This window comes from Malaclemys terrapin, chromosome 1 (assembly GCF_027887155.1).
Source record: "Malaclemys terrapin pileata isolate rMalTer1 chromosome 1, rMalTer1.hap1, whole genome shotgun sequence".
Classification (NCBI taxonomy): Eukaryota; Metazoa; Chordata; order Testudines; family Emydidae; genus Malaclemys; species Malaclemys terrapin.
The window spans coordinates 136,635,744-136,663,417 of record NC_071505.1 but is presented as its reverse complement, the minus strand read 5'-3'; the positions used below and the strand labels follow the sequence as shown (position 1 = coordinate 136,663,417).

Below are 27,674 nucleotides of genomic sequence, written 5' to 3'. Positions count from 1 at the left end.
GGATTTAGCCTCAAACTGGGCCCAGGGGGAGGGGCTGGATGATCCCATAGTGTTTCCCATCTCTGGTTTCAATAACCCTGTGCCATCCCTGCCCTTTGTTTTCAGGCTCCAGAAGACCCTTGGATCCCTTCTCTGAGGCCGTGTACGAGGAGATTGATTATAACCTGATGAGAGAGAAGCAGGAGATGTTCAGTCGCTCAGGTCTGTGGGTCTCACTCTTAACAGGGAGCAGCCATCTAATGACTTTTCCATCTGAGGCCCTGACCCAGAGTTCAATCACTGCAGCTTCAGCCTGTGAGCTTGTCATTGGAGCTGGGCACAAAGTCTTCATTACAAAATGTTTTGGTGAAAAATACAGATTCAGAGACACTGAAACATTTCACAAATTCCTGTCAATTTCACCCAGTTGTTCCAAATACACACAGAACGATTCATTTGATTTCAACACTTTATAAAGAAAACATTTTGTTTTTTCAATTTGATAGTATTTTTCCATTAGAAATTTCCTTTAATTTTAGCTATAAAAACAAACAAACAAAAATTAACTAATGTCCAAAAAAACACCAAATGGATTCATTCAACATTAAATTTTTTTTTTACTTTTTCATTTGCCAAAAATTCCCCAAAACAGTCATTTTTGGCTCAACTCAAAACAATCTTGGAGTTATTTTGCTTTTTTTCCCCAATGGCCAGAGAACCAAACCATCTGTTTTGTTTGTTTTGCCAAGCTGTAGCTGTGGAGCTGGGTCTGTGGTGAGACCAGCAGTTACTCATGTAGACTGAGGGAGGTGAGTTTCTTTCCCACCTTACACTGAGTGTCCCTATTCTAGGCACAGTGAATGTCACTCTGCCCGTCCTGCAGCCTTGGAGTGTAACCAGTGAGTGGTCAGGAAAGCGGCTGTCTGGGGCCAGGCTAAACTATCATTTGAAAACTGCTCCGGAGCATTGGAGCAGGGGATGTTCTGTGCCCCGCTCCCACCCCAGCCACTGGTCTGCTGGGTCAGTTCCCTCCTGCCCCCGGAGCAGCAGGGCTGGTCTTACCATGAGGTGAACTCAGGCGGCCGCCTCAGGTGCCAGACTATGGGGGCGCCACTAGGACCCAGAGTGTATGTAACCCTTTTGCCCATCTAAGTTGGCAGCAATAAGGGCCGGGTCTGAATCTAGGGGTTTTGTTTCAATAACACAATGCAAAACCGGCTCGAGCCCCCACCCAGTGACCTGGGACAATTATATACCACCCCCTGGTTGCCTCTAGGAGGCAATACTACCCCTCTTGCAAGCACAGAGTCTGAGTGTAGCAGAAAAAGTTTAATAACATGAGGTAAACGACATCAGCATTAAATTAGAAAAATACCACAAACAGGATTCATAACACAAACCAGGAGCAAAAGATCCACCCCAGCAAATTGGGCTGTGTCCTTTCCTTTTGGTTCTTGAATCCAGCAACCCAAAAATCACCCAGAGTCTCCAAAGTCCTACACCCCCAAAGTCTCTTGGGTCCAGCAAGCACCCAAAGTCTCTGTCCCTGGTCAGTGCAGCCACAGAGTAAAAGGGGGGCACGCAGAGTGTTAAGGGCACCTTACGTGATCCGAGGCCGGCCGGCCATCTCTCCGTGGGGTTCTGCCGCAGCCTTCACCACGAGCCAGTCCACTTCCTGCCGTCCCACGAACTGCCCTGCTCTACGAGCTGCTCCGCTCCGCTCACCGACCTGTGAGCCACTCCAGCCATCCCGCAAACACCTCCACTCACTATTCCTTCCATCCCCGCAAGGCTTCGCGCCACTTGCTGCTCCTCCAGCCGTCCCCGCAAACTTGCTCTGCCAGCCACTTAGCAGTACAGCTTTAGGCTCCCCCACTATTTAACACAGCACTCAGTAATCTCAGTTCTTAATAACTTTAGCACTTTTGTGATTTTAGCACTTTTGTGATTTCAGCTCATAGTAGGGGAGCCCCAGTGCTGGTGCACCATTGGCCCAAAGTGAATTCAGTTCAGCAGCCTGTAACTAGACTCCTAATGGAATCAAAATTAGCTCTGACATTCAACAGTGGAGAGAGGAGATGGTGTAATTGGTATTTTGAGCCCTCAAAGGGCACCCATACCATCAGATACAAATACTTGTCCCCATCCTTTCTCCAGTCACTGGGTTTTGTAACCCATGCCCCTTGTCTAGCAAGTGCTACTTAATTACTGGTGAGTCTCTCCGTCATACAACAGTTCCACTGGCCTTGATTCACCTATCAGGGTAACAACACTTTATTCTTCTTGCCCCAATAACAGAGAAACTGGGGATCCCACACCAGCCAAAGTAAGCACTTTCAGTTGTTGTTGTCCCAGGCTAGGCGGGTAGGTGTGCCTATGCAAACAAGGTCAGCCCCTGAAGTTCTTTTCCACACTCACCATAATTTACCACCAGATGTCAGGGTAAAGCTTATCCTGACTCTGCTTACATGTAGAAAATTGCGTCTGCTGCTGGTGCATATGTATTCTCTCTGCTCTAGATGCACAGAGATGGTGGAGTGCTGTGCTGGAGGAAGGAGGGCACAAGAGACGTAACAGGCAGGCAGGAGAAAAGGTGAGAGAGAATAACAGAAAGTAGCAGGAGCTGCAGGGAGAGAGAGGAGGAGGAGGAGCCTCTTATGTACCTCTCTAGCACCCCCAGGAGCCTGGAGTGATTAACACCAGCTTCTCAGGGAGCTTCCTGTTTCCTGCTGCTTCCCTGAACCCACTTGAGGAGAACAGGCAGTCAACTGACGTAGTAGGAACCAGTTGGGCCCTTAGGATGCTGATTTCTTCCCTTACTCCGGCCCTGCTACCAGCCTCCTTATTTGTACCCTTCAATTGCGTGTTAAGAGCCACTATAGCTGGCATATAACAGCAGTCATGAGTGAAAGAAGAAAACGCCCCTCTGGGGCAGCATTCAGAAAAAGAAAGAAAGCAAAGGAAGTTTTTCTATCTAAGCAGGAAGGAGCTCTCCTGAGATACACAGACACAAATGTTCACAGTGAGCCTTCCATTCCCAGTGAGGATGTGAGTGGTGAGGAGATGCCTGATCTTCCAGTTAGTCAGTGTGCAGGTGACCTGGCAGCTACTGCAGCATCCATATCACCATCTCAAATGGATGTAACCACGCACATTCCTGAAGAAAAGTGTAGATCAGAGAAGAGTGTGGTGGAGGCACAAGAAACAGCTGCTGCTGAGTTTAGTTCCTTAAGTCTAGATGATCCAGGATTGTGCACCCACTTGAGCAGTAGCCTGAGGGACCTCCTTGTACTGCATGAGCCACAGCAAGTGAAAAACTTCATGTTCCCCAAAGACAGTGAAAATAAAAGTTTCCATCCAACACATTACTGACGTGAAATCCCCAATGGTGACAAAGTGGAGAGGCCGTGGCTTATGTACTCAAAAACCTAGAATGTTGCATACTGTTTTTGTTGCAGACTCTTCCAGTCTAATGTTCCAGCCACATTGGGTTCTACAGGAACAAAGGACTGGAAAAATCTGGCTAGAAATCTGGCATGCCACGAGAAGGCAGCAAATCACCAGAGAGCATTCCATAGGTGGAAAGAGCTTGAGATGAGACTAAGGTTAAAGGCCACCATAGGTGATCAGCATCAAGGCAAGATTGCATCAGAGTCTCTTTACTGGCAAAATGTTCTGAAAAGGCTCATTGCCATTGTGAAAATGCTTGCTACCCAAAACCTAGCACCGCGTGGCACTTCAGATCAGTTGTATGTGCTAAACAACGGAAACTTCCTTAAAATTGTGGAGCTGAGTTTGATGCTGTACTGCAGGAACATCTAAGAAGAGTCACCGTATAGGAAATGTACACACACCACTACCTTGGAAAAACAATTCAAAATGAGATCATACAGTTACTGGCAACAAAAGTCAAACATAAGATTGTGGCACATCTGAAGTCAACAAGATATTACTCTGTTATTCTGGACTGCACACCTGACATCAGCCATATGGAACAAATGACTCTAATGGTGCGTCTTGTAACAACAACAGAACGTAGTGAAAATGTCCCTGCAATGGTGACTGTTAGAGAGCATTTAATAGAACATATTGACATTGATGATACTACAGGAGCTGATATGACAAATGTGCTTCTTAAAAAGCTGCAAGATACAGGAATTGCGATAACTGACATGAGAGGTCGGGACTACGATAATGGTGCCAACATGAGAGGAAAGAACAGAGGAGTGCAGACATGGATCCGAGAGTTAAACCCTCGAGCTCTTTTTGTCCCATTCAGTTCTCATTCATTGAACTTGGTGGTCAGTGATGCAGCATCAGGTTATAGTGAGGCTGCTGATTTTTTTAATGTAATTCAAAGCATCTATGTATTTTTCTCTGCATCAACTCATCAATGGCAAAGTTTGAAGCAACATCTGGGAACATCCTCTCTGACACTGAAACCACTGAGTGCCACATGATGGGAAAGTTGAGTGGAGGTGATAAAGCCTATCAAACACCAAATTGGGAAGATAGATGATGCCATAGTTGCCCTGATAGAGGATAATGCTATGACAGGAACGTGGGAAAACAGTGGCAGAGGGAAATGGAATCACCAGAAACATACATAACTTCAAATTTCTGTGTGGCTTAATGTTGTGGCATGACATACTGTTTGAAATAAATGTTGTAAGCAAGAAACTCCAAGGTGTTGACCTTGATATATCTGGAGCAATGGAACAATTGGACAAAGCAAAGTCATACCTACAGTCTTACCGGTCAGATGAGGGATTTCAAAACGTTCTGAAGAGTGCACAGAAGTTGGCAGAGGAACTTCACACTGAAATTATTTTCCCTCCCATTCAAGAATACAAGAGTCACCGAAGAAGAAGACATTTTGATTACGAGGCACGGGATAATCCTATAAGAGACCCCAAAGTTAAATTTTTTAACCAGGTGCTAGATTGTGCAATACAGTCAGTTGAAGAATGTTTCATGCAGCTCAAGGAACAGAGCAGTATATTCGGGATGTTGTATGATATTCCAAAACTCCTCACTATACCCGAAGAAGACCTACACCAGCAATGCAGGGCACTAGAGACAGTGTTGACACATGATGATATGCGCAATATTGATGTGAGTGATTTAGGTGATGAACTGAAAGCCCTTTCATGATACATTTCAGCAGGATCGACTCCAAAGGCTGTTCTGGAATATATGGGAACAAATAAGATGACCACCCTCTTTCCAAATGCTTTTGTTGCTCTGCCCATACTTTTAACACTTCCTGTAACAGTTGCCAGTGGAGAACGCAACTTCTCCAAGCTGAAGTTAATAAAAAAACACCTACGCTCCACGATGAAACAGGAGAGGCTGTTCGACCTTGCAACCATCTCAGTAGAGCATGAGCTGGTCCAGACTGTGGACCTTCAGCAGGAAGCAGTTCATATCTTTGAAACAAAGAAGGCACGGAAAGCACCACTTTGATTATTCAAACAGATAAAAATGCCAGTGTTTATTATGCAGCCAAGAAAAGTTACATTTGCTGTTTAGGCGTTTGAAAGTTAAGTGTTACTTAAAATTTTTGAACAAGGCATTTTAAGTTGTTAGTTCTTTATTGGGGTAGGTAGCAGAGCAGTACCATGAGAGGAGTAGAACAGGAAGAAGGCAGAATTGAGACCTTTCAACGTTTTGGCCCAAGCGATGGAGTATGGGGGCGTAATTTCAGCTCCCTGCCTCAGGTGCCAAAATGTTGTGTGCTGGCCCTACAGAGCAGTGAGATCAGCCCAGGAGAGCCTCATGACTTTGAGTCATGGCCCTGTTATCCTATGTGCAATTTTGTCTCAACGTCTGATGAGAACATCCTGCCCAAGGGCTGTGCTGTGGTGAGGCTCTGGGAACATGCTCAGGGCATTTCCCAGCACCACTGCTAAGATGGTTACAGGAAATCACAGATTCTACACTGGGCCTGTCTGTAAACACCACGGAGAGCTGATCGATTGATTCATGTGGGAGGTGGGTATTTACCCTTAAGAAGGAGGAGTCCCCTCTGTGGCTGAGGAGGCCAGGATCATTGTGGAACTTCCCTGGACCAGCAGCCAGAGACGTGCCCTTCACTCACCCCAGTATATTTCAGGTCATATTGTAGCATCCCCTCTGTCACATTTACCACAGTAACATGGAGATTTCTCCTGGGGAGTCTGTGTCAGCTTCTAACCACTCAGAGTCACTGTGAGCCACCATCTCCTGTAGAAGAAGGAATAGTCTGAGACTGGAAATCCTGCTCCTGGCCCCAGATGTGTTCCCAGTCCCACAGAACTGCTGTTCTCACAGTGATGAATTTCTGGTTCTTGTCTCTCCAGTCTCCTATTCAGATGACTCAGTGACGAAGCTGCCGTATTACACCGGGGACAGTGAGGGGGAAAACGATCCTGGATCAGAACAAGGTAACGGGGGAGGGGCAGACTCAGGCTGAGAGACCCAAATCTGGGCAGAGAACAGAATTTCTATGACACTTTCTGCAATCACAGCCATTTCCCCTCACATGGTTCCCATTTTACACAGTCAGGTCTAATCCCATTGAACAAAATTTCTTTCAGAATCTCAAGATGGGAACATGTGACCATCTCCTGAGCACACACCCCTGGGAGTGGTTCCCAGTGACCTCCCACGGTGAGGAGCTGGAGGAGACGGGTCAGTCTCTTTGGGTGGAAGGCATCAATGCCCAACAGAGCTCGTCTCTCACCTCTGAGAGAGACGAGAAGATTGTCCTACGTTATAATTACAGATGGGCTCAGCCCAACTCACTGGTCCGAACCCACCAGACCATTGTGGGTGGGGGCATTTGCAGTTTCTGGCCCCAGCTCCAGATGTCAGTTTTGCAGCTGACACCTGTTGCTATAACAAGCTGAAGCAAAACCCTGGATCTTAACTTTCTGGCCTCGGCCCATCTCTAATTATAAACAGTGCGGCATTTCTACCCCAGCTGCTCTCAAGGGAGTCCATGAATTTGGGCCCTGTGGGAGTTTAGCCTGTGGCTGGGGGAGGAGACACTGAACAGATGAGCCAGTTCTGCTGAGAAGCTGGAGTGCTGCCAAGCTGAGCCCTGGGCTGCCTGAGAGGCTAGTGGAGAGCAGGAACTCACAAAGGATCAGGCCAGTGACCTCCCAACGGGAGCTTTAATTCCTGCAGAGGGGAGGTTCCCCCTCCCCAGTGTAACAGGAAAATTCAAACCTGTCTGCAGAGATCAGCTGGATTCACACAGTCTGGCCTGGCAGCGCCCGTGTTCCAACCTGTTATCTCAGCACAAGCCGAGATCCTGCTCCCACTGAAACACATACAAGAGCTGCTGTTAGATTCTGCAGGGACAGGATTGGCCCCTAGTTATTTCTGGGACTCCTGTTTTACTGTCGTTCTATGTCTTGTGCCCTCTCACCATGGGCCCCCTGCGACTTCCCCTCTGACGTGCCATGATAAACAGCTCTAGTTATAAGGCCACCTGCGCTGAAGAGACGCTGCTGGTGCCATGGGCTGAGTGTGGCATTTGCTGTTTCAGATGGAGCTTCCCCAGGGGGGTCTCAGCTGGATTATGATAACGTGGAGGAGCCTGCCTTGAAAGACGTCCCCCAGACTCCAGACGGCCGAGGTGAGCAGTGAATCTGCCTCCTGGAAGCAACATCACCCTGAAAAAAAACTAAATCTGTTTCCCAATATGAACAATAGTGGTTTATTAAGAAAACCACAAAGTTTAACCACCAGTATTGTCTACTGGCATAACGCTGGGGGCGCTGACCAGGTGCATTACAAGAGCTGTGTGGAATCCCAGGGGTAGGGAAGAGTGTGGTGCCCTAGGTCATGACAGAGGCCCATTGCGGGGACGGAAGGAGCAGTTTACTCAGGAGCTGCCCACACGGTGCTTGGCTCAGATCACTGCCCTGTGACCCTCACTGCCATGAGCACCAAGGTTACTCACTAGTTGTAAAGAGGGAGCATCGAAGGAGAGACCTTTACATAGGAGCAATGTTGCCTGTCAGCCTTTCCTGACATGCAGCTATGGCAGCTTATATACATCTATGTTAGATATGCTGTGATGGGACGGGGGGGCATAAGATTTTACACCCAAAGTCCCATTTCTGACCCTTATTAGCTGGCTCAGCTCCCAGTGGTGTCAGTGCATTGGAGACTGATGGCAGTTTATGGGTAAACCTTATCAGGAGGACGTATTGAAAAGACATTTAAAAATATTATCAAATTTAGGAAGCCAGGAACAATCTCTGGACAATTCCAAGTCATTTAGATTTGTAATTATTGTAACCAAATGATTTGTGGAGCAATCCCTCTGGACTAGATCCCAGTCACCTCTTTCTAGAACTCCCTGTCCCCTCATCATCTGGGAGCTCTAGGATCCTCTTAACCAGCTATTGAAATGTATCAAATCAATGTGATCTGTAAAACCCCTCAATCTGAGGGTTCCAGAGGAGGGTTTGTCTTACATCCCTGAGGGTGGAAGTTAAGTCGCTGAGAGATCCCCAAGGACCAATGAGGCTGGTGCATCTGCAGCTTGTAGTTTAATTCTGTTTTCATTGTGAATATTCTCTTAATTACTTCACATCTTCACGTCAGATGCCCCTGCCCTGCCTGGAGATGTCCCAGGGGATGGTTATGATGATGCCAGAGAAGTGTCTGACCCTGAAGCTGACCCTAGTTTGGGGCAGAATGATGAGGAAGGCACTGGGGTGAGTGACAGGAGCAGGGATTCACAGACAGGTGAGTTTGCACTTCACAGTGTCTCCACAGGATGGGATGGGTGGAAATGTTCATTACGCAGCAAAGGAACAAACCTGACCAACCCAATGCCTGTGGAAAAAAAACTCTCCTTCTCTTCTTTCCCTCAAAGCAGAGGCTTCAGTGCTTGCAGTGGGGACAGGAAAAGCTGCAAGGTCCCTCAGTCTCTAGGTTCAAATCTTTGTGTGGCTGGCACACCCTGGATTACTGGATTCCCAACAGTTTTCTGTGCATGTATCTTTTGGACAGAATCTTATAAACCAAAGTCCTGTTACTGATGTGCATTGTTAAAGAGCCCATGACACTTCCTGTAAAAGTCAGGCTTTGCCCATTATCCTTGGCCAACATCTCCTATCCCTTCCTTTCCCCATTGTGTCATGAGCAGACACCACCAGCCACCCCAGAGGAATTGGAGTGGCAATCAAATGTGCATTACCTTAGTACTTGATAAGAATAACGTGCTTATGTTTGTGATTAGCACAGAGTGAATTATACAATGCCCTTAAGTAAGAGCTACTTCCTGGTAAGTGATTGGGTTTTATACATGAAGTGACAGGTGAATACAGTACTCACTTGGCAACTGTAAATGGTCTTGAAACCAAGGATTTTACTTCCAGAATATGTACAGAGATGATGGATTAAAATTTGTCATGGACCCAATGAGAAGAACGAAGAGGGAACATTTTCCAACCCATACCAGAGAGTGCACTCCACCATTGCTATGTGGCCATATGTAGCCATAAAATGGATCCACAGACTGTATGTGTCTCCTTTTGTATTTTCAGGTTGGAATCTGCACTCGCTAAGGAATGAAGGTGTCTCTGTGACAGAGAAAGAAACCCTGTTCCTGCCTCTTGGAGACACAAGTTATGATGATGTGGGACATGGTGACTCTGGGAGATCAGTATCAGAACAATGTGATTGGACCAAATAACTTTGGGATAATGTAAAAGCTTTGCCCCTTTCTCTGAGAAATGCTCCCTCTGGCATGATGCCCAGAGACAGTCCCTGCCTGGTAGATAGACAAAGCAGATGTTTCTTTAGGATTTGTGTGAAGTTGCAGGAAAGTGTGAGTGGGAAAAAGTTCAGAGATTTCCTCTGTGTAACTTCCCATTGATTGACAAGGATGGAAGTTTCCTGCTGTTTTATCCCTGTAATTTCTTCAGGTTCAATTTGTGCCTTTTTCTTATTAAATCCTTTCGGAAAGTCTTCCCCATAGTGTAAGTTTTTCTTGCCAGATGAATTGTGCAGTTCCCACGGCTCATTACAGTTTGAGGCTGAGATTAAACAAATGAAGAGACAAGGATGGGCCACCTCTGGGTCTGGCAGGCTATTTGAAGGGGGTGGGGTGGTTTACACTGCATGTTCTATCAGGCATATGGTAAAAGTGAGACACCAGCAAGAGAACATTCTGCAGTGAGCAACATGGTTGTTCCTAAAGCAAATTCAGATTTGAAACATTCATTGAATCCAAGGAGATAAATGGGAAATTCCCCCTGGGTAATTCACACCTGAAATTAAAAAAATGAAGAAAAGAATTCCCCATTAGCGATAAATACAAAGGATGAATATTTCTGCTAGAATAATAAATACTTTATAGAAAATAGTGACAAGGGGAAGGTTAATCAGAGTCTGGATTTCCACTGAACCGATAAAGCTACAACAAATAACAAGTCTAGTTGTTACTAGAAACCCCAGTAAAACTGATCATGTTCACACAGTGGAATATTTATTTCCAATGCCTTCTACAAATATAGTTTAATATTGATGCTGAACTGAGTACTGACCAGTGGAGAAGCCAGAAGTGTTCTCTGGATGAACCCTCAATAAAATAAGTAGCAGAATGCATGCAGAGTACATCACTATTTCACAGAAATGTCTGTCTTTCCTTTACCACAAATCCTGCATTCAGTTTGGTCACTTCATCTGTACACCAATATAATGGAGATAGAAAAGGTTGACAGAAGGTGAAAGCAGATGATTGGAAGCAGGAAGTTTGGGGGTGGGACGGTCATACAAAGAGACTAGGAATAAAACAATTTACTTTTGAAAGGAAAAAACAGAAGACAACATTATCAAGACATGTAATAGAGTGTACTGATCCTTCGAGACTGAGAAGGGAAATCTCGGGCTGTGCTAATCCGCGCCAGGGGTTGTGTCGTCAACACAGATGTGTGGGATAAAGGAAATGACCAGAGAGAGGAGGTGGCCCCAGGGTGGATGTTTGTGCTTTAGCAGGGAACCCAGGCTTCTGACTTTGCCTAGGGCTTGGGAATGAAGCCTTAAAGAGGGAGCAGATCAACTCTCCCCTCTTCTTTAAGGCTGATGGAATCCTGGGTTTGGTCAGTCCATCCAGGGGGGGCACGTTGCTCACAGGCAAAGGGAGGAGGAGAACTCCCCCCAAAATGGCACACACAGATCCTGGAGAAAAGGAAAGAGAAAAGGGAGAGCAGCAGGTGAAGGTGACTGAGGAGGGAATTCCATTGTATAAATGAGCTTTGATAAAATCCAAGGTCATACATATGTGACTCTGAGAAGGATTTATGTATCATAATGGACAAAAAACTCAGCATGAAATCCCAGGGTGATGCTGTGGCCAAAATTGCCAATACAACTCTTGGAAGTATATACAAGAGAATAATGACTAGAAATAGGGCGCAGATTTTATCTCTGTATTCAACATTGGTAAGAGCAATACCAAAACATTGCATCCAATTGCATTGTTCACATTTTAAGACTAACTGTGAAAAATTGGACAAGGGGCAGTGAAGAGCTATTTTAAAAAGAGCTGAAAAGATGCCTTACAGTGAGAGACAAGAGCTCAATCTGTTCAATTTATCAAAAAGAAGATCAAGAGGTGATTTGATTATGGTGCATAAATACCCTCACAAAGACAAAATACTGGGTACTCAAGGACTCTTTCATCTAGTAGAGAAAGGCATAATAAAGAAGTTAATGCCAGAGAAATTGTAGAAATAAGGGACAAATTTGAAATAGGTGATTAAACATTGGAAAAAAGCACCAAGGGAAATGATGGATTCTCCAACCCACATGGAGTTGGCGTGAGGGGACAGGGGCTACTTAAGCAAGTGCTCTCAGGTGATATAGAAAACTATTTCTTTCAGGTGTTTGGCTGGTGGGCCTTCCTCACATCCTCAGGGTCTACCTGATCTCCATTTTGGGGTTCAGGAAGGAATTTTTCCCCAGGTCAGATTGGCAGGGACACTGGAGGTTTATGCCATCCTCTGCAACATGGGACACAAGTCACTTGCTAGGATCATTTGGGTATATCTCACCAAATCAATTCCCTGCCATTAAAGGGGCCTCAGGTTTGGGTGCCCCTCAGTCCTTCCTAGTCTCTGCCTGTGGCACAAAATAGTTTAGTCTCCTGAGGGCTATAACAGTTTGGTCTAATCCAGGTTGTTGGGCTTAATGCAGGGGTGACTTTAATGGTCTATCATATGTATGGGGGTTAGACTGGATTATTTAATTGTCCCTAGAGGCCTTAAAATCTACACATCTATGTTATGGCTAAGATGTTGCTGTGTCTGACCTGTGGCCACTTCAACTCACAGGTGCCCCCTCTTTCCAACCCAGTCCCTGCCTAGTACTCAGGGTATGGCAGATGCAGCAAAAGGCAATAGGGTGTCGAGAGGAGTAACTTTAGGGACAGTCACTAGCCACAGAAAACAAAACCTCCCCCGAAACCCCTGACTCCTGCACATCAGGGTCTCTGGCCGTACAGAAGATGGGTCAGCACCCCCAGTGGAAAAGAATGAGAGAGGGAGAGAAACACCCAGGAGGGGAAGTTGCATGTTTCAGCCATGTTGGTGTGTGGGTACCAGCTCAAACACATGCACTGTACCCACAAGCAGAGCAAGTTCACACTGTAAAAACAACAAACCTAAAAGGGACGTGTCAATCTCAACACAAGTTCTTCTTTAACCCATTAGAAACAATCCTGTAATTATTGGGGCAGTTGGTGCTGGAGTACACCAAACTCCTGAAGTGCCAGTAGCGTGCCCGGTACACCGTCACTCAGAGACAAGCACTGTATGTGCTTCGGCAGCTAGGTCTGATTGGTCCCACTAGCTGCTCAGACACATGGCTAAGGGAAAAGGGGAAGGTTATACACACACTAGGTCCAGAGGCTTAAACAGTTACAGTTCATAAGGAGTAATACTGGTAAATGTTTGGGTCTCTGAGGCAGTCCAGTTGAGAGTCAGGGCTCTTCCAGCCTAGAGCCTGGCATGACCTCTCCAGTCCAATCTCTATTCAAGCAAATTGGACCTTGCAGGTTTCCAGGCCGGTTCACTTAGTGTCTCTCTTTGGGGCCACTCTCCACTGGCTCCCTGCCCAGCCTCTGCTGTTCCTCCATAAACCTCTCACAGACCTGCAGCCAGCTGTTATCTCTGGCAGTCACAGCTGGTTCCATGTGCAGCTCTGCATACAGTTCCTGGGGATTGCCCTCTGCATCCAGCTCTCTGCAGCTCCTCGTTTGCCACGTGGCCACCACTTCCCACAATAGCCCGGCCCTTTCCTGGTTCAGGTCAATTCCCCTTACCTGGCCAGTGGAAAGGGAAGTGCAGTGGGGAAGGGGCTGGTGGGGGTCGTAGTTCCATTCTTAACAGATCCATCACAGTCTCAAACATAGGATGAAAGATTCTGCAAACAAAGAAGGTTCCTTGTTCCATATCATTCCCAAAGAGTTTTGAGGTCACATGGATTGTCCCCTTTTGCTTAAAGAAACAGTTCTAAAGTCTGCATCCACCTTTTCAGCTCTTTTATGTACCTTTAACTGCAAACTTTAAATAATACAGTTTTGGAAACACACTGATTTCCTGTATTAATTTACCCATAAAAGGTGCATGAAATTTTATCAAGAAATAGAAAATTGAGAAATTCAAAGTGTTTGTGAAAAAATTAAATGTTGTAAAGCTATCTCTGGGGTCAGTGAACCCTGATCCACGAACGTTCAGGCCACACTGAAGACTGGGTAACTAAAGGGAACATTCAATTGGTAGACAAAGTTTCCCTTTGTCTGTACAAAGTGCAAGCTGGTTTCCATATTGGAAGAGAAGGTTCGAGGGCTGGAGAAACGAGTATCAACTGTGCGTTGCATAAGGGAAAGTGAAGATTTCCTGGACAGACATCAGGAGATGCTTCTACGGCCACAATGTTCTGAAGATTCAGAGCAGGCGCAGCAGGGACAGAAGGATTGTGATGAGGTTTGGCAGCATGTGACCTCCAGAAGGAGAAAGAGGAGTGTCCATGCACCAGCAATGGAGATACAGGTGAGCAATCGTTTCCATGTTCTCTCTACAGGTACTAATGCGGAGAGTGGACTAGATGACCCATCTGAGGGAAGGGAGCAGAAGGAGACTCCACCGATTGGAAGGCATAAGATGCACTGTCCTAGGGATGGGGGTTCCACGACCACCACTCCCAAGAGGAGGAGGAGGGTGGTGGTGGTTGGGGAGTCCCTCCTCAGGGGGACTGAGTCATCTATCTGCCGCCCCGACCGGGAAAACCGAGAGGTTTGCTGCTTGCCAGGAGCTAGGATACACGATGTGACGGAGAGACTGCCGAGACTCATCAAGCCCTCGGATCGCTACCCCTTCCTGCTTCTCCACGTGGGCACCAATGATACTGCCAAGAATGACCTTGAGCGGATCACTGCAGACTACGTGGCTCTGGGAAGAAGGATAAAAGAGTTCGAGGCGCAAGTGGTGTTCTCGTCCATCCTCCCTGTGCAAGGAAAAGGTCGGGTAGAGACCGTTGAATCGTGGAAGTCAACGAATGGCTACGCAGGTGGTGTCGAAGAGAAGGCTTTGGATTCTTCGACCATGGGATGGTGTTCCAAGAAGGAGGAGTGCTAGGCAGAGACGGGCTCCACCTAACGAAGAGAGGGAAGAGCATCTTTGCCAGCAGGCTGGCTAACCTAGTGAGGAGGGCTTTAAACTAGGTTCACCGGGGGAAGGAGACCAAAGTCCTGAGGTAAGTGGGGAAATGGGATCCTGGGAGGAAGCACAAGCAGGAGAGCGCAAGAGGGGAGGACTCCTGGCTCATGCTGAGAAAGAGGGACAATCGATGAGTTATCTTAAGTGCCTATACACAAATGCAAGAAGCCTGGGAAACAAGCAGGGAGAACTGGAAGTCCTGGCACAGTCAGGGAACTATGATGCGATTGGAATAACAGAGACTTGGTGGGATAACTCACATGACTGGAGTACTGTCATGGATGGATATAAACTGTTCAGGAAGGACAGGCAGGGCAGAAAAGGTGGGGGAGTTGCGTTGCATGTAAGATAGGAGTATGACTGCTCAGAGCTCCGGTATGAAACTGCAGAAAAACCTGAGAGTCTCTGGATAAAGTTGAGAAGTGTGAGCAACAAGGGTGATGTCGTGGTTGGAGTCTGCTATAGACCACCAGACCAGGGGGATGAGGTGGACGAGGCTTTCTTCTGGCAACACCAGAAGTTGCTAGATCGCAGGCCCTGGTTCTCATGGGAGACTTTAATCACCTTGATATCTGCTGGGAGAGCAATACAGCGGTGCACAGACAATCCAGGAAGTTTTTGGAAAGTGTAGGGGACAATTTCCTGGTGCAAATGCTGGAGGAACCAACTGGGGCAGAGCTCTTCTTGACCTGCTGCTCACAAACAGGGAAGAATTAGTAGGGGAAGCAAAAGTGGATGGGAACCTGGGAGGCAGTGACCATGAGATGGTCGAGTTCAGGATCCTGACACAAGGAAGAAAGGAGAGCAGCAGAATACAGACCCTGGACTTCAGAAAAGCAGACTTTGACTCCCTCAGGGAACAGATGGGCAGGATCCCTTGGGAGAATAACATGAAGGGCAAAGGGGTCCAGGAGAGCTGGCTGTATTTTAAAGAATCCTTATTGCGGTTGCAGGAACAAACCATCCCGATGTGTAGAAAGAATAGTAAATATGGCAGGTGACCAGCTTGGCTAAACAGTGAAATCCTTGCTGATCTTAAACGCAAAAAAGAAGCTTACAAGAAGTGGAAGATTGGACAAATGACCAGGGAGGAGTATAAAAATATTGCTCAGGCATGCAGGAGTGAAATCAGGAAGGCCAAATCACACTTGGAGTTGCAGTTAGCAAGAGATGTTAAGAGTAACAAGAAGGGTTTTTACAGGTATGTTAGCAACAAGAAGAAAATCAAGGAAAGTGTGGGCCCCTTACTGAATGAGGGAGGCAACCTAGTGACCAAGGATGTGGAAAAAGCTAATGTACTCAATGATTTTTTTGCCTCTGTCTTCACGAACAAGGTCAGCTCCCAGATTGCTGCACTGAGCAGTACAGTATGGGGAGAAAGTGGCCAGCCCTCTGTGGAGAAAGAAGTGGTTCAGGACTATTTAGAAAAACTGGACGTGAACAAGTCCATGGGGCCGGATGCGCTGCATCCGAGGGTGCTAAAGGAGTTGGCGGGTGAGATTGCAGAGCCATTAGCCATTATTTTTGAAAACTTATGGCGATCGGGGGAGGTCCCGGATGACTAGAAAAAGGCTAATGTAGTGCCCATCTTTAAAAAAGGGAAGAAGGAGGATCCGGGGAACTACAGGCCAGTCAGCCTCACCTCAGTCCCTGGAAAAATCATGGAGCAGGTCCTCAAGGAATCAATTATGAAACATTTAGAGGAGAGGAAAGTGATCAGGAACAGTCAGCATGGATTCACGAAGGGGAAGTCGTGCCTGACTAACCTAATTGCCTTCTATGATGAGATAACTGGCTCAGTGGATGAGGGGAAAGCAGTGGATGTGTTATTCCTTGACTTTAGCAAAGCTTTTGATACGGTCTCCCACAGTATTCTTGCCGCCAAGTTAAAGAAGTGTGGGCTGGATGAATGGACTGTAAGGTGGATAGAAAGTTGGCTAGATCGTCAGGCTCAACGGGTAGTGATCAATGGCTCCATGTCTAGTTGGAAGCCAGTTTCAAGCGGAGTGCCCCAAGGGTTGGTCCTGGGGCCGGTTTTGTTTAATATCTTTATTAATGATCTGGAGGATGGTGTGGACTGCACTCTCATCAAGTTTGCAGATGACACTAAACTAGGAGGCGTGGTAGATACACTAGAGGGTAGGGATAGGATACAGAGGGACCTAGACAAATTAGAGGATTGGGCCAAAAAAAACCTGATGAGGTTCAACAAGGACAAGTGCAGAGTCCTGCACTTAGGACGGAAGAATCCCATGCACTGCTACAGACTAGGGACCGAATGGCTAGGTAGCAGTTCTGCAGAAAAGGACCTAGGGGTCACAGTGGACGAGAAGCTGGATATGAGTCAACAGTGTGCTCTTGTTGCCAAGAAGGCTAACGGCATTTTGGGCTGTATAAGTAGGGGCACTGCCAGCAGATCGAGGAACGTGATCGTTCCCCTTTATTCGACATTGGTGAGGCCTCATCTGGAATACTGTGGAAAAATTGGAAAGAGTCCAACGGAAGGCAACAAAAATGATTAGGAGTCTGGAGCACATAACTTATGAGGAGAGGCTGAGGGAACTAGGATTGTTTAGTCTCCAGAAGAGAAGAATGAGGGGGGATTTGATAGCAGCCTTCAACTACCTGAAGGGGGGTTCCCCAAAGAGGATGGAGCTCGGCTGTTCTCAGTGGTGGCAGATGACAGAACAAGGAGCAATGGTCTCAAGTTGCAGTGGGGGAGGTCCAGGTTGGATATTGGGAAAAGCTATTTCACTAAGAGGGTGGTGAAACATTGGAATGCGTTACCTGGGGGGGCGTGGAGTCTCCTTCCTTGGAGGTTTTTAAGGCCCGGCTTGACAAAGCCCTGGCTGGGATGATTTAGTTGGGAATTGGTCCTGCTTTGAGCAGGGGGTTGGACTAGATGACCTCCTGAGGTCTCTTCCAACCCTGATATTCTATGATTCTATCTCCAAAACCTTGGAGACAGCATGGCCCAAGGCTCAGTAGGACTGACACTCTGTAGACCTGAGTCTAAGAAAAGAAAAAGGATAGACACTGACAACAAGTCAGCACAACCCACTGCTTTTCACTGTGGGGTTTTCAAAAATAAAAAAAAAATTCCTTGATTTTTTAGTTTTGGGTGTAGGTTTCCATTGAAAACCAAAATGTTTTAATGGGAAATTGAAAAAAAAAAATCTCACAAAAGCAATTGGATTTTCAGTCCAACTCTGCTCTGCTCATAGGAAATAAGGCCTTCCCGTTTTCCCAGGAAGATTGTCTATAGGCCTTATTCCATTAGTGTCTCTCCTTATTCCATTAGTGTCTGTCAGAGAGTGATTTCCCTGTCATGGCACATGCTTTGGTTCGCTATGGCCCTGCCTGCTAGGGGAGGAGGGAGGGACCCTGTGCAGCCTGAGTTGCTTTGATCAGTGGGCCAAGGGAAAGCACATGAAATCCTTTCCTTTATTCTCACCTCTACAGTCTCTGGGGAACCCACAAGGGAGGCTGCTTTTCGTCCCCTAATCTCCTTCTTGCCCCATGATCTGACCTGACTCCATGAGCGTGGACAGGCAAAGCTTGGGTTGGGATGCCCCTGAGTCCCACTGGGCATATTCCCAGGAGGGTGATGAGCTGCACTCTAGAATCTGCCAGAGCAGCTGGAGCAGCTTCTCCTCTCTCCCCCAGACCACTCTGTGAGGTGGGGCACACACAGGGGAGCTGATTCTCAGGGCTGCTGTGGCCTGAGCAGTCCTGGCTTCCTGCTCCCTAACGGGAGCCAAATTCTTTCCCAGGAGAATCCCCTGTGGTTAGTGTAGCTCCTGTGCCCTGGCGCACAGTGAGTGTGCGGGGAAAGGAAATATTGTAGAGTTGCCAACACGATTTTATTAGGAGTTTCTAGAGCCCCAGCTCTGGCATTCAGAGACTGCATGAGAGTCTCAGCCTTCATTTAAACACAGCAATGTTCTAGCCTTCGTGGTTGTGGAGAAAAGCTTAAACACAGGGGCCCCCTAAAGGCAAACAAAAAAGGCAAAGACAAGAGTCCAAATGTATTTTTGAAAGCATCTCATGATTTTTAAGCCAGTCTCATGATTCTGTGTCCTGACACCCAGATGTTTGAACTCTTTTTTTCAACATCCTTTTTGAAGCATGGACACCAGAACTGGACCCAGTATCCAGAATTGGTCTCACCAGTGCTGCATACAGAGCTGCTCCTGTTTGACATGCCCATGTTTATAAAGCTAAGATTCACACTAGTCCTCTTAGCCATTGCATTGCATTGCAGTGCTGTGGCCGGCAGTTGGAAGCTGTGAGCTTCTAAACAAGGTTTGAAATCTAGAAACCTCTGTTCATTGGCTGAGCGTTAGTCAGGGGGTGGGGCTATCAAGAAGGCCAGGACTTTATAAAGCAGTGAACAAGCAAACAGGGGTTACTAAAAGGGAGTTTTGAAAAGGAGTTTGGAAGGGGAGTGGGAAGGGGGTGAGGGTTCATTTGCCATTGTTTAAAACCTTTACTAAACTATAATCAAAACTTCTTGATTTAAACAGAAACTCTATCATTAACCTACGTATCTGTAGGAGAGAATGCAGGCAGAAGCCCAGCAGCAGAGTAGGGGCTATTCTGTTTATTGTGCTCAGTGTAGCATGTATGATTATCTTCCCTGTGGGCAGGTGGCGTATGTGTGCTTCGGTGCAAGGAGCTCCTGGCCCTCAGAGACCATGTACGGGCTTTGAAGACCAGGGTGGCGGAACTGGAGGAGCTAGGGAAGGCAGAGAGGTATGTTGACGGGGCTTTCCAGGACACTGTAGATTTGTTCCACTGCTGGTCAGACAGCCCCTGCACTGTTAAGGAGGATGAAAGGCTCAGGGAAGGATAGCAGTCAATGGGAGCAGAGGGAAACCTTCCCATAGTTGGGACCCTCCTTCCAGATGATGTTGGGGTATCCTCTTGCACTGAGGTTGCCTCTCTGGGGGAGGGAACTTAAGTCATTAGGAAAAGGCAGGTGCTAGTAATGAGAGATTCAATCATTAGAAACATAGATAGCTGGGTTTGTGATGACTGGGAGAACCGTATAATGACTTGCCTGCCTGGTGCAAAGGTTGCGGATTTCTTGAGGCATCTAGACAGACTTATGTGTAGTGCTGGGGAGGAGCCGGTGGTCGTGGTACATGCAGGTACCAATGACATAGGGAAGGGTAGGAGAGACGTCCTGGAGGCCAAATTTAGGCTACTAGGAAAGAGACTGAAATCCAGGACCTCTATGGTGGCATTCTCAAAATGCTCCCAGTTCCACACGCAGGGCCAGGTAGGTCGGCAGAGCTTCAGAGTCTCAATAAGTGGATAAGACAATAGTGTAGAGCGGAGGGGTTTTGATTTATTAGGAACTGGGGAAGCTTTTGGGATGGGGAATATGTTGTATATTTGGTTGTCCTGGTAATAGCACCTTGTTGCTATGGCAACTGAGTTAGATTATTAGGGGATAGCCCAGCCAGTTTTGGCTGATTTGGTTAGATCAGTGTGTGTAAATAAATGGTTGCTTTTTAAGGCTTATTTTAAGTTCTCTGGTCTCCAGTGATTTCTTCCTCAACCTGCTGCCCCCAAGGATACAACAGGAACCTATATACAGGAAGGATGGGCTGCTCCTAAACCAAAGTATATCCAGACTGCTGGCACTTAACATTAAAAAGGTTGCAGAGCAGTTTTTAAACTAAGAGATGGAGGAAAGCCGTTTGCTGCAGAGGAGCACGTGGATCGGAGAGAGACTTCTCTTAGAGGAGAGTCTATTGATAGAGATTCTCTAGGTTTTAGTCAGGTGGAGAGGATGGAAGAGGATAAAATATGGGCTAGATCAGATGAGAAACATTCACATAAAAAAGAAACTGACATCAGAAAAGGACAGACAAAATAAACAGTGACAAGTTTTTAAAGTGCTTGTACACAAATGCTAGAAGTCTAAATAATAAGATAGGTGAACTAGAGTGCTGCGTGTTAAAGGAGGATATTGATATAATAGGCATCACAGAAACCTGGTGGACTGAGGACAATCAATGGGACACAATCATTCTAGGATACAAAATATATCAGAAGGACAGAACAGGTCGAGCGGGAGGGGGAGTGGCACAATATGTGAAAAAAATGTAGAATCAAATAAAGTAAAAATCTTAAATAAATCCACATTTTCCATAGAATCTCTATGGATAGTAATTCCATGCTCTAATAAGAATATAACAGTAGGGATCTATTATCAACCACCTGACCAGGACAGTGATAGTGACGATGAAATGCTAAGGGAGATTAGAGAGGCTATCAAAATAAAGAACTCAATAATAGTGGGGGATTTCAGATATCCCCATATTGACCGGGTACATGTAACCTCAGGATGAAATGCAGAGACAAAATTTCTCGATACTTTAAATGACTGCTTCTTGGAGCAGCTGGTACAGGAACCCACAATGGGAGAGATCCTGAGTGGAGCGCAGGATCTGGTCCAAGAGGTATCTATAACAGGACCGCTTGGAAATAGTGACCATAACCATGATTTGAGGACTTCAATGGCTCAGACACAGGTTTGATACAGGAGTGGGTGGGTGAGATTCTGTGGCCTGTGTTGTGCAGGAGGTCAGACTAGATGATCATAATGGTCCCTTCTGACCTTAAAGTCTATTAAAGCGGTAAACAGAAAGGAGCACAAACACTGCCAAATTAAGTGTAAAAATGTAATAAGAAAAGCCAAAAAGGAGTTTGAAGAACAGCTAACCAAAAACTCAAAAGGTAATAACAAAATGTTTTTTAAGAACATCAGAAGCAGGAAACCTGCTAAACTACCAGTGGGACCCCTGGCCGATCGAGATACAAAAGGGGCACTTAAAGACAATAAAGTAATTGCAGAGAAACTGAATGAATTCTTTGCTTCAGTCTTCACGGCTGAGGATGCTAGGGAGATTCCCAAACCGGAGACATCCTTTGTAGGTGACAAATCTGAGGAATTGTCATGGATTGAAGTGTCAGAGGAGGTTTTGGAGTTAATTGATAAACTTAACAGTAACAAGTCACCGGGACCAGATGGCATTCACCCAAGAGTTCTGAAAGAACTCAAATGTGAAATTGGGGAACTATTAACTATGGTTTGTAACCTGTCCTTTAAATCAGCTTCTGTACCCAGTGATTGGAAGATAGCTAATGTAACGCCAATATTTAAAAAGGGCACTAGAGGTGATCCCGGCAATTAGACTAGTAAGTCTAACATCAGAATTGGGCAAATTAGTTGAAACAATAGTAAGCAATAAAAATGTCAGACACATAGAACATCGTACATTTTTGGGCAAAATCAACATGGTTTCTGAAAGGGAAATCATGTCTTACTAATCTATTAGAGTTCTTTGAAGGGGTCAACAAACATGTGGACAAGGGGAATCCAGTGGACATAGTGTACTTAGATTTCCAGAAAGCCTTTGACTAAGTCCCTCACCAAAGACTCTTACGTAAATTAAGTTGTCATGGGATAAGAGGGAAGATCCTTTAATGGATTGAGAACTTGTTAAAAGACAGGGAACAAAGGGTAGGAATAAATGGTAAATTTTCAGAATGGAGAGGGGTAACTAGTGGTGTTCCCCAAAGGTCAGTTCTAGGAACAATCCTATTCAACTTATTCATAAAAGATCTGGAAAAAGGGGTAAACAGTGAGGTGGCAAAGTTTACAGATGATACTAAACTGATCAAGATAGTTAAGACCAAAGCAGACTGTGAAGAACTTCAAAATGATCTCACAAAACTAAGTAATTGGGCAACAAAATGGCAAATGAAATTTAATGTGGATATATGTAAAGTAATGCACATTGGAAAAAATAATCCCAACTATACATACAATATGATGGGGGCTAATTTAGCTACAACAAATCAGGAAAGAGATCTTGGAGTCATCGTGGATAGTTCTCTGAAGACATCCATATAGTGTGCAGCAGCAGTCAAAAAAGTAAACAGGATGTTAGGAATCATAAAAAAAAAGGGATAGAGAATAAGACAGAGAATATCTTATTGCCCTTATATAAATCAATGGTACGCCCACATCTTGAATACTGCATACAGATGTGGTCTCCTCATCTCAAAAAAGATATACTGGCATTAGAAAAGTTTCAGAGACGGGCAACTAAAATGATTAGGAGTTTGGAATGGGTCCCATATGAGGAGAGATTAAAGAAGCAAGGACTTTTCAGCTTGAAAAAGAGGATACTAAGGGGGATATGATAAAGGTATATAAAATCATGAGTGGTGTGGAGAAAGTGAATAAATAAATGTTATTTACTTGTTCCCATAATATAAGAGCTAGGGGCCACCAAATGAAATTAATGGGCCTCAGGTTTAAAACAGATAAAAAGAAGTTCTTCTTCACACAGTGCACAGTCAACTTGTGGAACTCCTTGCCTGAGGGGGTTGTGAAGGCTAGGACTAATAACAGGGTTTAAATGAGAACTAGATAAATTCATGGTGGTTAAGTCCATTAATGACTATTAGCCAGGATGGGTAAGGTATGGTATCCCTAGCCTCTGTCTGTCAGAGGGTGGAGATGGATGGCAGGAGAGAGATCACTTGATCATTACCTCTTAGGTTCACTCCCTCTGGGGCACTTGGCATTGTCCACTGTTGGTAGACAGGATACTGGGCTGGATGGGCCTTTGGTCTGACCCAGTACAGCCGTTCTTATGTTAACTCTTAAAGTTAGCAAGAGACACTTGAGCTGCACATCATGTCCATGGGGGTTGTCATGCTAGAGCAGCTGCACATCACAGTGTGTTCCCAGGAATTCCTTTAGGCCTTTGATGCCTGGTCCTATCTTCTCTCCTCCAGCAACTGCCTGCTTGGGACAGTGTTCTCTACCCACAGCAGACAGAACAGCTAAAGGCTGAGAGATGGTTACACTCTTGTTTGAGAGCGTATGAGGCATCAGACATCTGAGATCTCTGTCTCCATGGAGGACAGGGCCGGCTCCAGGCACCAGCTTAACAAGCAGGTGCTTGGGGCGGTCAAGGGAGAGGGGCGGCACCTGCGGCAATTCGGAGGCGGCAGGTCCCTCACTCCGTCTAGGAGTGAGGGACCTGCCGCTGAACTGCCCCCTACGATCAAGGCTTTTTTTTTTTTTTCCAATTTCCGCCGCCGCCAGAGACACAGACACAACCCCCCACAAGCCCCCAAAGCAATGTCATCAACATAACCCCTACGGAGTGTGAAAGGAGGGAGGTGGATGGAGGGTGGGAGAGAAGAAAGAGGAGGAGGGGGAGAATAATGAAGAGAGGAAGGGAAGGGGAGTGCAGCCCAGCCACCATGCAGGGAACCCTGCTAGCAGGTGTCCAGCTCCACAATGTACAAGGCCTGCACAGGACCCCTGTGTAATGATAATCCCAGCCAAGCATCTGCAATTCGCAACAGTCAGTGAGACAATCACCAGCCCCAAATCATTTCCCTCTGCTCAAAGACATTGGGGGGCGAGGGGGTGGTGTGAAGGGGTGGGTGCAGTTGCTCTATTCAGAACCCCAGACAGATGGTCAGTCTTGTGCTGTGTGTCGACCTAGCACCAATGTTCATCACAAAGCAACAGTTCACTCTGTGCAACATGCAGGTCAGCTGAGCCAAGCACACATTCTTCCAGTATGTGGGCACACTCACCGAGCAAGGAAAACCTCCTGGCCACATGGGACAAAATTCAGTTAGTAAACAATAGAAACAGAGAAAAAAAAAGTGTGAAATAAAACAAAAATCAAACATTTGAAAACAAAAATTTAAAAAACTACACCATTATCTGTTTTTTTGAAATTTTGTAACAAGAAGGAAATTTCTTCCAAATTTACTGTTTTCAAACCAGCACTTTTGATGAAATTTTTTCACTAGAAAAGTATTTCGCCAGCTTTCCCCTGACATGCTCAGCTCTTGCAGAAGTTAATACATTTCTGACTATCAATGGAAATTTATTACACGGGCTCTTTAGTGCATACAGGAAACACACACAGACCCACAGATCTGGAGAGATTTATCCCAAGGTGCGTAGTTAAAAAAAGTGTCCCAACATCCTCTCAGTTGAGAGACAGAGATTAATCCTTTCAAAAGCCAGATGTGACTATTGAAACCACAGTAGGCAGCCCCTCATCTGTAGGAGACTCATACTCCTTCTTTCCTTTCCTGACTGTAAACTGTGCTATTAGCTCCATCTCTTACAAAACCACCATTATAAGAGGCAACAGCAGCTGAGAATCACACATGCGCACTCACAAAAAACATACAGTTCTAATCAAAACTGTGAAACATTGGCTAGGAGCTGGGGAGTGTTTTCTCTCTCGCGCTCATACACTTTTACACTATGAGTTTGCAGGCCAGATACTACCTTTTATTTGTACAGTGCTCAATATGCAGTGAGGCCCTAATCCTGACTAGGGCTGTTGCCCCTTTTTGACCTTAGCAGCTAGTCAAAGTTTGGGGCTCTGGGGATGTTCCAGATGGAAGCAGATGGAGTCTGGTATTTTCTTTGGTGCAATCTTGGTTGTTTCCAAGGAATGTACAAAGTCCTGCTACTCCGAACACTGGAGGGACTAAGAACAAAGGGAGCCATTTTTGAGTTTAGAGCCCTCAAACTTCTTTAGCCAATAGACCCAAATGCTCTCTTTAGCACGGGGATCTGCTCTATGAAGGGCCTGTCCAGCCAGGGAGCAGCAAGCCCTGGCCTAAGGAGAAGCTCAGCAGGCAGGTGTAGGAAACCAGCTGATGCAGCTAAGCAGCAACTAATGAGTGGCTCCAATTCCCAGCTGGAAGATGTAAGAGAGGACCCAGGCCTGGGGGAACAAAAGACAAACACTTCCCTGAGCAGAAGCAGGCGGTAACAGGGCAGGGCCCTGTAACCCCCTGAGGCTAAGGGAGGGCTGTGACCCTTGAGCTATTGGGGGTAGAGGACCCTGCAGTATCTGCCCCAGTCAGGACTATCACTACTTTTCCATACACCTTGTCTTCGTGTGGCAGAGGAATAACAGAGGAGGCTAAAGCAGAGTGGGGTGGGGCTGGATGTTCTGCCCCCAGGCTGGTGGACAGACCCAGCGGACGGGTGGAGAATGCCGGCTGTGTCTGCCGCTGCCCAGGAAACCATGGATCTTGAATCCCCTCTACAATGGAGTGTGAGCAACTGTAGCTACAACATCAGCAGCTGCAGCAGATTGTTACCCAGCAGCAGCAGTTACACCAGCAGCTTTAGCTACAACAACAGTGTCAAGAAAAGCAGCAGGGAGCAGCAGCCGTTTATGCTTCGCCTATTAACCCTGCAGAACTGGAGCCCACAGGTGGGTGCAGGGCTGTGGTTACCTCTGTGGGAGGGGGGAGTCCTCACCAAATGGGAACAGAAGATGTTCTTGAGCCCTTCCTGGAGACTTGAGCAGGTGGACAGGACATACTATTGGCCCTGGGAGGAATGGGCCACTAAGATGGCGCCCTACTCAACAGGAGAGGCCCAGGCAGTGTATCATGCCCTGGGAGTTGAGATGGCAAAAGATAATGGGACACTGCAGCCACCCTACCAGCTTGCCTAGGTTTTAGTGAAGAGGGCTATCATCGTCCATTCAAACCTGAACCCATTGCCTCTAGATTCCCACCAAGGGCTGCAGCCCAATGACTCTGGGATTTGTGTTCTCTCTGGCTGAAATCAGAGACTTATTTGCCAGTGGAAATGGTGATGTTAGAACAGTTTTGCCAAACTACCCTGGCATGGCCCAAGGAGTGGGTTGGCTGCCACCGGGAAACTTTCCTGGAGGAGGCAGTCTGTCTCGTAGAGAACTTTCTCAAGACTGAATTGGAGTGTGAGCCTCTGGGAAAACCCGGGCAATCAAACATCCACAGCTCAGGTTCAATGGGGAAGAGGCCCGGGCCCCAAGAATCACCTGGGGGCAGGCCACATTGGGCTATGGGGTGCACCCACAATACTGCAAGGGACTGTAAGCCGTGCATAGCCCTGGCAATAGGCCAGCTATAATGAATGAGGGCTGACAGTCAAAGGAATCCCAGCCCAAGAAGACTGGGGAGTTTCCGTATTTTGTTTTACTTGTGACGAGAAGGCAACAAGTACAAAGATTGCCCCCAAATGTAGTGCAACTCTGCCAGTGCCTGTTCCTCAGAAATGTGTGGCAAACCCCTTCGGCTGAACGCTTACGTCATCCTGGTTACAGAACGGGGGACTGAGGTACTGGGCCTGGTTGACTCAGGTTCAGGGCAGATGTTCACACAAGAGCACTTAATCGTTCCCGGCTCTCTAAAGGGACCGAATTGGTCTATGCAGAGTGTATTCATCAGGATGTTTGGCCCTACCCTGTGGCTAAAGTCAGGTTAATGGTATGGAGCAGCAGGTTGAAATGTCAGTGGCGGGGCCTGCCAAACCCAACTCCTGGTCCTCAAGTTGTATTGGAACTAAGTTTTAACACTGGCCCAAGCTGTACCGTGGTTCTGCCACTTGGGAGTGGAAAAGAACCAAGGGAGGATGCTGGCCCAGTTCTTTTAGCCCTTGGATTATTGCACCCTCAAAAATTATTGTGCATCCTGTCCAGAATGCCAACTGGTGGCCCCACAGCAAGTCCATGGGGCCCCACAGTCCTCTTCCATTGGTGAGCAGCCCTTTTGCCACCATTGGGGTAGACCTTTTGTGGTCTCTGGAACCACGTTCAAGTTGGTGTCAGTTTATGTTGGTGACTGTTGATTATGCCACTTGGTAACCCGAGCTGTAGCCCTGCACTCAGCAGTGTCCCAGACACAATAGCTACCCAATTAATGGATGTGTTTGCAAGAGGGGTGTTTCTAAGAGTTCTCCTGACTGACCAGGGTACCGCTTTCATAGCCCAGTTAATACCTCTGTTTTGTGGTCCCCTGAAAATTTACTCAGTTATAACCTCTGGCACCCGCAAACAGATGGCCTGGTAGAGCAGCTTAACCATACATTAAAAAAGATGTTGCAAAAGTTTGTAACTAAAGTGT

General features: G+C 46.5%; 1 protein-coding gene across 1 annotated transcript in view; it reads left to right on the top strand.

Annotated features, from left to right (window-relative positions):
* Positions 1-9,689, top strand: part of LOC128843516 (scavenger receptor cysteine-rich type 1 protein M130-like) — a 183,027-nt gene extending 173,338 nt beyond the window's left edge. The window contains 5 exon segments of the mRNA XM_054040396.1: positions 106-201; positions 6,321-6,404; positions 7,514-7,603; positions 8,581-8,724; positions 9,528-9,689. Coding sequence (XP_053896371.1) covers positions 106-201; positions 6,321-6,404; positions 7,514-7,603; positions 8,581-8,724; positions 9,528-9,676 — 563 coding nt within the window. The 3' untranslated portion in view covers positions 9,677-9,689.
* Positions 9,690-27,674: the final 17,985 nt, after the last annotated feature.